Raw genomic sequence first — 9,896 nt, 5'->3', positions numbered from 1 at the left:
ATCCCCAGCCATCCTCCTCCCTCTGTCTTCCTTGACCACCCTATAATTTTCTCTGTGTGCAGAGACTGTGTTGAGATGTCCTTCAACTCTAAAGAAATCAAAAAACAAATCATAACTTCTAACCCTAAAAACAAATCTGTCAAATTAACGGCAAAATACCAGCAGCTGTGGTTGCCAGAAAATCTCTGTAAAAATAATACTACAGTGACCATGTTACAGGCATTACAGGATGTCATTTAACTGCCTGTATATTTTACGGTTCACTAACATATTTATTATTAAATTATATAAATGTAATATATTAACCTTCTGGAACTATACAAATCTTTTCACTTTAAAATGTATTATTTAACACCAGTTACTTACATAAGATCACATGATGATATACAGCTGATTAACTTGATTAAGTGTGGCTCTTTCAGGAGCAATGACCAATAAACATGTACCCTGCATTTCAAATGGGATATATCACCTTCTGAAGGTCACTTTGAAGGGAGAACAATCATGACAGTCATGCTGTAATTACGCTTCAAACAGAAAACCCCACACAAACACAAAACACCATCAGGTTAACTCAAGTGACACTAACATAATGCAATATCTAAACTACTTAAAATATAATATTGAACACCCTGATGTACATAACTGATTTAAAAACTAACTAATTACTACTAACTAACTAATAACTAACTAATAAACACAACTAATTCCATAAAATATAGTGAAATGTGATAGGTCACGCAAGGACTTCTTAGATTGCCCGATTATTGCTTATCACCATTATTTTAACAATAGCTTACATTAAAAGTACATGTACTTGGGGCCTGGATAGGTCAGCGAGTACTGATGCTGATGTGTCATGCACAACGAGCCAGGTGATAAGATGCATTGGAGCGTAGTGGGCTAAAGCACTTAACTGGTAAGCAGAAGGTTGCTGGTTCGATCCCCACAGCCACCACCATTGTGTCCTTCGGCAAGGCACTTAACTCCAGGTTGTTCCGGGGGGATTGTCCCTGTAATAAGGGCACTGTAAGTCGCTTTGGATAAAAGCATCTGCCAAATGCATAAATGTAAATGTAAATGTAATGCACGGATTGACAGACTCAGAAGTGGAGGCAACTGGGACTTATCCTCCACCACCCGGATTGAGGTGAGTAACTGTGCCACTACAAGGACCTACTAAAAAGTGGGAATTGGGCATTCTAAAGAAAAAAAAAAGTACATGTATTCTCTTGTTATTGAAAAATATTTAAAAATATACATATTTTATAAATATGTATATATACATATATATATAAACTGGCAGCCAAAAGTTTGGACTAATGTACAGATTTTGCTGTTTCGGAAGGAAATCGGTACTTTAATTCACCAAAATGGCATTCAACTGATCACAAAGTATAGTCAGGACATTACTGATGTAAAAAACAGCAGCATCACTATTTAAAAAAAGTCATTTTTGATCAAATCTAGACAGACTCCCTTTCCAGAAGGGCCGTATCGAGGCGCCATTTTGTGGTCCTTTCTGTATAACACGGCGGCTCATTTTAGCTTATCGCTGCCCATTCGGCCCATTTCACAGCTGACCCACTGGCCCGCTCGGTTCGCCCGATGGCCAGTCCACCCCTGATCGGCCCCAAAGTGTGACGGCCCACCGGAAAAATGCCTGGTATGCTAGATTACCAATCCAGGCCTGGTCACCTAAGTATCTGGACAAATTTACAGCTTGAATGCCAAGGATCTGCACAGCTGTCATTGCTGCACATGGACGATTTTTTTGAGGAGAACTATTTGAAGTAGTTTACATTTTTTCAAATTGTAATATACATTTTTCATGTTATTTTTGTCCTGACTATACATTGTGATCAGTTGAATGCCACTTTGGTTAATAAAAGCACCAATATCTTTCCATAATAGCAAAATATGTACATTATTCCAAACTTTTGGCCACCAGTGTATATATTTAATGTGAATGTTAACGTACCTATTTAACCATTTAACTTTTTTTAAGGAAATGTTTACTGTGTTAAAGGTTAGAAATAATGTGTATGCATAAAAGGTTAGCAATATGCAACAAAAAAGCAAACAAATGTAATACAGATAATAATAAAAATAATAATAATAATAAAAATAATAACAATACAGAAACTGTGAATGTTATCCAATCACATAGAAAGCAAGCTACTTTGACAATTTGTATGTGTTTAGAGTATGTGTGTAATATAGCAAAATCAAAACAAACTGGATGAAAATTAACATTAGCTGTTGTAATTTGTAGTAACTACCTTTGTCTGAATGGTCAAATACCTTCTGCAAGCCTCATAAAGCATAAAACAACTAATTCAGCTAAGTAATGTTGATTCTGAGGATGCTTCTTCTCTAAAATTGCTATTGTCCTCTCAAAATTCTAGATTAAGAGGTAAAGGATTAAAGAACATCGTAGTACACATACAAACAGACCGCATCTCTTCCATCCACCACACCCTCTCTCTCTCTCTCTCTCTCTCTCTCTCTCTCTCTCTCTCTCTCTCTCTCTCTCTCGCACTGAGGTTGACTGTGTGCAAAGGGCAAAGCGGGCGGCCCGCACTCCCACAATAACAGTCCTGACGTCAGCCAGTCACCGCTCCCGTTGGATGCAAAGCTGCGGAACGGCGAGAGAGACTGAACCGTGATTGAAAGAGGCGAGCTGAACGGCGGTGGCGGCAGCCATCTTAGAACTACCGCACTAATCCGAGATATACATCTCCTGGATATTTTTAAAAACCGAGCAAAAATTGATTTTTACCGGGCGAGAGGAGACAGAGTTACGTTGTTTAAACCGTTCGGTGTTTTTATAACGAAGACGCGATGCGGATCGGCGTGGTGAATCTTTTTGCTTCTGCAGTCGGTCTGCTTTTAGGACTATTATGCGCGATGGAGGCATCTAAAGGTAAGATTTATGACTTCTATTATATATATTACGTTTAAAATATACATAAAAATATTATATATATTTTTTTACAATTAAAAAGTTTAAATGATCCTCTCTGGTATACTCAATTATAAATATAATAAATATTTTTTTACATCTGGAAATGTAAAATAATTGTAAATATAATAAAAAGGTTCAACCTAATAAAAGGTTATTATATCAGTAATGACGGCCGGTCTGTTTCTTGACAAAGATCTGGGATAATCGCTCAATCTCATGTTTGGATGTTGCATCAGGCTACATTACGCCTCATTAAAATCAATTTCTGTTGTAATCTTCCGTTCCATACCGAAAAAGATGTCATTCAATAATTGCTTTGGCCAGTCAGCTGTAAAGTGTCCGCCTTCCCCTCACGGTTCCGCTTCACTTGACATCTATTTTTGAGTGTCAATCCTTCACAGCAACTGTGCCAACACCCCGTGCGGCCAAGATTTGTACAAAAGAGCATATTGCTTTCAAATAGGCCTAAAACCTGTCTTTTGTATCTACTTTATTCAAGCTACACCATTCCCACGGACTGGTTGTGTAACTGTATCGGATAACTAGCCTAACTTGTTTCTTTTTAATAGTCGTGATTTCTGTTAATAAAATGATGTCGAGTGTAGAGATTAAAAGGCCCGTGCGCATTGCAGTTCCCGCGTGGAATAGTTTAAAAAATTAATCTCTATCATAGCACAGGCAGCCAAATATGAGTGAAGAACATCGCTGCAGGTGCACGCGCAGACATTACAGCAATGTGACACACACACACTCGTGCAAAACGTTTCCTTGCGAAACGCTGCCTTCTAGAAATATTTTACCAATTAGTTACCTTCTGACTGAGTTTTTAATTTGCAGTTTGATGTGGAGCTAATGAAGGAAATGTCACAATATATTGGCTATAATAATCATATTGTTTGCTCGCGAATACAAATCCAATATAAAATATTTAAATAATGGGGGTGGTGGTAATTGTCATACAAACTGTAATTTCCATGTAAATCAGCAGGGAATGCATGCAATTATTGGGAGGATAAAGCTTAATTTACAGGCCTATGTGCATCTGTAGTCATGTCTTGATTAACTAATGATATGTAGGTTTCCTTGTTTTAGCAATGGAGTTTTGATGCTGGTGAGTTGTATTAAGTATGCTTTGCAGTTCAAATGTAGATATTTTGTATTCAACGTAAAGGTGCACAGTGCACTCTGTAATTTTGTGATTATGTCATATTGGATTGCACTGACACAACTAAGGGTGTAGATCCAGCATCATTCAAATGCAATCGTTTTTAGTTACTGGCGCCTTTGTAGAAATTAACTATTCTCAGTCATTCAAGGTTAATTTAATCCCTGATTGAAAGTGTCCAAAATCAAGGCAGTTATTGCGATCAAACCAGTAGTATTCGGCTAGTCATGTGATTATAATATGGCAGCCCCATGAGGGGACCTTCTCCATAAAACTGCTTTTATAAAGATACTGATCTGACTGGAGTCTTCATCTCATATGAGTGCTCATGATTGTATACACATTTTTAAAAGTTACAACAAATTTCCTTCATTAACTTTTTAAATGAGGACAAAAAACTTTAATATAAGCAATGCAAGCTGAAAACATATGATTAATATACTAAATGATTAACTCTGAATATGGCTGGATTTTCAGCATTTGGAAAATTGATTGCAGATTTGCACTTGTGAATTCTTGCAAGGTCCTCTATTATTTTTGTCTTCACAGAGTCTCTCTACTCTGGTTTGGAGAATGACAGTGCATTCACCTTGGATAATTTGACTACCCTTGATAGATTTGACAGGGTTTCTTTTGAGTGTCTCTAGCTTTGTTTAAACACACCTCACGTTTGCACGTTCACTTTATATAGGTATGTTATTTAGTCTGTGTAGTCTCATGTGGTTCTGTGTTTGTCATGTTGTTTTCTGTAGCACCATGTTCCTGGAGGAACGTTGTCTCATTTCACTGTGTACTGTACTAACTGTATATGGTTGAACGACAATAAAAACCACTTGACTTGACTTGACCTGCTCACTTCCGTGCTGTTATCAGATGATTTTATTGAAAATTGGCTTTGTGGTGTGTTTCTTTGCTATTGTCACATGGCAAGTATGTTCTAGTGTGATATTTTGATGTTTCTGTTAATATTTTAACAATTCAATGATAAAACTACCGCTAGAGAAGGGTACCATGTTTTATGTCCCTGAAGGATGCCTCAAGCATGCTATAGAGCATCAATTTAAACTGTGCTTGCAGAGTATGTGCAAATCACAGAAACATCACTTGCCCTGTGAAAAGCACATTTTAAAAGGATGTGGGGAAAATGAAAGTTTCCAAATGTTGAGCATTCAATAAAGAATGTTGCAGAATATGTTATATTCAGGTTTGTTGCCAGTGGAATTTTATCACAGTTTCATTTCAGACTACATTATCTTATCAAAAATACAGCTCTTAAAGCTGTACAGGCACCTGCCATAAGTTGGTATCTGTGTGGTTGAATGTGATTAGTAATGTTGAGGAACTATTGTCTTATTTCCTTTAAGGAAAAATAAAGATTGACTAATCAAATGAGATATTTTGAAAGTTAAGAATACATCTGCAATGGACTGTTTCTACAATATAACAAAGAAGCTTACAGAAGTGACAGATAATGTAGTTTTTAGATTGTTCGTTTTAAAGGGCCAAATTTGAAAAAATCCAAACTTGCGTTTTTTCTTATAAAACTAAAAGCAACTGACATACTTGCAGACGGGCTAAGGTGAAACTGTGTCTGATTAGACTTGGTCGTAGCTACTTTTGTTTGGGCAAAATATTTTAAGCCTGAAAAGATCTTTTCATAGCTACTTGTAGAGCCCTTGAGCAGTGCAGAACATTTCAAACTAGACATTTCGTATATGCAGCTGCTTGTTCGGCACCCTTGCCCCCTGGTCAAATGTTTTGCCTGCATCACAAGATGGCTTGATGGATAATCCGAAAGGATTCTTCACATTGAAACTAGAACACTTTTGTACTGTTAGTTTTGCAGATAGCTAGATGGATCCAAAATTGTCATATGTTGTTAAATGTCAAATTACACTTGTTTGTGTAATTTGAACTCTGGGGAAAAAAAGGTCACTTGGCTGAGAGTTTAGAGCCGTGTGCCGCAGTGAGTTTTTCACAATGTGCCCATTGTTAGGAACAGCTCAGACATTTGAATTATGTAGCAAATCTTAAATTCCAAGGACTTTGCATAACAAATACCAAAACATTTCTCATCTATTGCATTTTATTTATTTTAATTGCTTCAGTTTTTCAATTTTGGTGCAGATGGTGTGACACAAATTCCTTTAGACAATCAGCTTAGTCATAGTGGCTGCTGGGTAGCCAGTTGTAATCAGTGGTGGACAGTAATGAAGTAAATGTAATTCGTTACTGTACTTAAGTAGCTTTTTTGTGTATCTGTACTGTACTGAAGTATTTAAATTTGGGGAGACTTTTACTTTAACTCCACTACATTTCAAAGTCAAATATCTTATTTTTACTCTACTACATTTTCAAAATCAGTCGTTCCTTTTTATTTATGAGTGGATAAAAACGTAACTGGTCAAACGAGCCACCAATCACAGTACAGCGCGCGCGCTTTGTTTTGAACTTGCCTTGGCGGCATCTACTAAGCGCGAACCAGGTATGTTTCCCAAAAGCATCGTTAGCCAACTATGGTCGCAAGTTCCGTCGTTATCATCATAGTTCAACGAGTCGGTGTTTCCCGAAACCATCGTTCCAACGAACATTCGCAAACAGCATCGCAGAGTTGTGGTTGGAATGACAGCTCTCGACCTGTGGTTAGAAGTTGAGTTTCTTGTTATTATAACCTGTGGGCTTAATAAATTATTATCTTGAGCCAAATAAGCAAGATGACATTCAGTACAATCAGTATCTTTTATTTAGAAGACATACAAATGTCCTTTATGTCTTTTAGTTTGTCAATAGATTTAAAGCACCGTTTTTGAAGAGTGCACATGTGTGAACGTGCTCTAGTGCGTAAGAACGAGCCTATGATTGAATCTGGAAATAAAGCAAATAACTGAGAAAAATATGAGATAGTCCTCAGATGACATGTCCGTAATTTATAGCAAAACATCTAGCATTAATTCGATCGCAAACAGATTCATTAAAAGTAGTTTTTACTCCACCACATGTGTGACATCATTAACCAACGTGGTTGAACAACCAATTTGCGACAATACGGTTTCGGGAAACAGTCGTGACTAGCAAGTTGATTTCTTCAACAGTGCATCGTACTACGGTAGTGGAGCAGCAAGTTACGTCGTTGTACGGGAAACGCACCCCAGAGCCGTTAAATATGAGAGTTGCGAACATAGACGGTTGCGACAGTGATCTCGCCGCCGCGCGGTCACGTGATTCGTGTAGCTCGCAATAGTTCCAAACAAATTGCATTGTCAATGATTTTAAGCGGGGCAGAGAGCAGCAGCTATTATTGCAGCAATTATCGGTAAATATTGACGCATAATGTACATCGCTTATTATGTTGACACTAAAATGACTTGCATATAATAGCATTTTTTTTCTGGGGAGTAGCAGAAACACTGCATTAATACGTTTTTGTGTTTAATTTTGGAGGGAAATTGGCTGCTCCCATAACATAGAATATATATATATATATATATTTATATATTTATATATATTCTATGTATGTGTGTGCGCATGTGTGTGTGTGTATATATACACTCACCTAAAGGATTATTAGGAACACCTGTTCAATTTCTCATTAATGCAATTATCTAATCAACCAATCACATGGCAGTTGCTTCAATGCATTTAGGGGTGTGGTCCTGGTCAAGACAATCTCCTGAACTCCAAACTGAATGTCAGAATGGGAAAGAAAGGTGATTTAAGCAATTTTGAGCTTGGCATGGTTGTTGGTTGATTTCCAGTCTTCAACTGTCCAATTTTGGTGAGCTCTTGCAAATTGTAGCCTCTTTTTCCTATTTGTAGTGGAGATGAATGGTACCCGGTGGGGTCTTCTGCTGTTGTAGCCCATCCGCCTCAAGGTTGTGCGTGTTGTGGCTTCACAAATGCTTTGCTGCATACCTCGGTTGTAACGAGTGGTTATTTCAGGCAAAGTTGCTCTTCTATCAGCTTGAATCAGTCGGCCCATTCTCCTCTGACCTCTAGCATCAACAAGGCATTTTTAGCCCACAGGACTGCCGCATACTGGATGTTTTTCCTTTTCACACCATTCTTTGTAAATCCTAGAAATGGTTGTGCGTGAAAATCCCAGTAACTGAGCAGATTGTGAAATACTCAGACCGGCCCGTCTGGCACCAACAACCATGCCACGCTCAAAATTGCTTAAATCACCTTTCTTTCCCATTCTGACATTCAGTTTGGAGTTCAGGAGATTGTCTTGACCAGGACCACACCCCTAAATGCATTGAAGCAACTGCCATGTGATTGGTTGATTAGATAATTACATTAATGAGAAATTGAACAGGTGTTCCTAATAATCCTTTAGGTGAGTGTATATATATATATATATATATATACACATCTGACTAATTAATGTCATTTTATTAATAGATTGGTGTGCCAAGATTGACATTAGTCTTCATGTAGACTGAGTTAAGCAAGAGTCTTGTGACAAATTATAATAGGACATTATGGCCATAAAAAATCATAGTACTTGGATACTTAAGTATATTTGAAGGCAAATACTTTTGTACTTTTACTCAAGTGAATGTTTAAAGGCAGCACTTCTACTTTTACTTGAGTAATATTTTACCTTGAGTATCTTTACTTTAACTCAAGTACATGGTATGTGTACTTCGTCCACCACTGGTTGTAATTTCATTGGCCCCTTTGCAGGCTGAATTGAGTCAGTGATCTTTTAAGAATAGGTCACTCCATACTGATTATTAAATCAGTCAATTTGACTCACATGCATAGTCAGTTGACTGCTTTTGTAGATCTTCCTAAAACAATAAGCTGTAATTGAACTAAAGCATGAAGCATCCTTTTGTTTGTCTTGATTGTGTATAGGGATCTTTGCTTACAGTGAACTTCATGGATACTTGTCCAAAAACAACTGTTATTTATGCTGAATATGACCAGAAGAATGCTTGATACAGAATTTCATCTTTGTATCAAACAGCTTTCAATGTGGCTTTATCGATAAATTCCAGAGATATGGGGCTTACAGTCTGGCAATTTACTGATAATTATAACCTTATTATAACTTTATTATAATTACCTGATTCCATTACAGGGCCAAGATAGTTCACATGATGAAGGACATCCATTCAGTGTCTGTCTGCATTTCTTACTCTTTGTTGGTTTGATAAATACATCCCTCTGCTATTCTATGTGTCGTCGCCTCAGCACCATGGGCTCCATGGGAACAGGTAACCAGAGCGGAGGTGTTACCTGTACATAGAGGTCTGTACCACTGCCTCAAGAAACATGAAAAGCAGCTCTGTGTTTCAAGGCTACAGCTCACTTTCACTCTCACAGGGCCTTTGTGTGCCCCACACTGAGCTGTGATTGAGCACCGTTCACACCACCCTGCCCCCACCCAGTCTACAAACGGCATTGCCTTGTTGTTCTGTTGTGATTCCCCCAGTGGACAAACAGACACTTCCTTGAGTACACATTGTCCCCTGCTTTGGTGTGGCTAGAGCCCCTCTTTTGTGACTGGAAGATATTTTGGGAAATGGAGACCAGTCTACGTTTATCGTCAGGGTCTTAAACCTCAGCAGACAATCAATTCACTGTGACTGATGAGGCCCACTTTAACAAGCAGTGACATTTTATAATTCCTGTGCAAACATTTAAGTGTTCTCTTTTAATTTAGTGAGCGGCAGGTGTATGCACGACGATGCGCACAGGCGAGGCCTGTCTGTACGTCAAGAAAATTTGGTCCGCACGTGGACAGTACGCACAGAT

At 38.0% G+C, this 9,896-nt stretch overlaps 1 protein-coding gene across 4 annotated transcripts in view; it reads left to right on the top strand.

Moving 5' to 3' along the window:
- The first annotated feature begins 2,584 nt into the window (after nt 1–2,584).
- LOC127628484 (calsyntenin-1-like) overlaps nt 2,585–9,896 on the top strand; it is a 50,700-nt gene continuing 43,388 nt past the window's right edge. For all 4 annotated transcript variants that reach the window (XM_052105259.1, XM_052105257.1, XM_052105258.1 and 1 more), the window contains exon 1: nt 2,585–2,926. In XM_052105259.1, coding sequence (XP_051961219.1) covers nt 2,845–2,926 — 82 coding nt within the window. In that variant the 5' untranslated portion in view covers nt 2,585–2,844. The remainder of the gene's footprint in view (nt 2,927–9,896) is intronic.

The sequence above is a fragment of the Xyrauchen texanus genome, chromosome 35, assembly GCF_025860055.1.
Source record: "Xyrauchen texanus isolate HMW12.3.18 chromosome 35, RBS_HiC_50CHRs, whole genome shotgun sequence".
In the NCBI taxonomy this organism is placed as follows: Eukaryota; Metazoa; Chordata; class Actinopteri; order Cypriniformes; family Catostomidae; genus Xyrauchen; species Xyrauchen texanus.
This window is presented reverse-complemented; position numbering and strand designations above follow the sequence as displayed.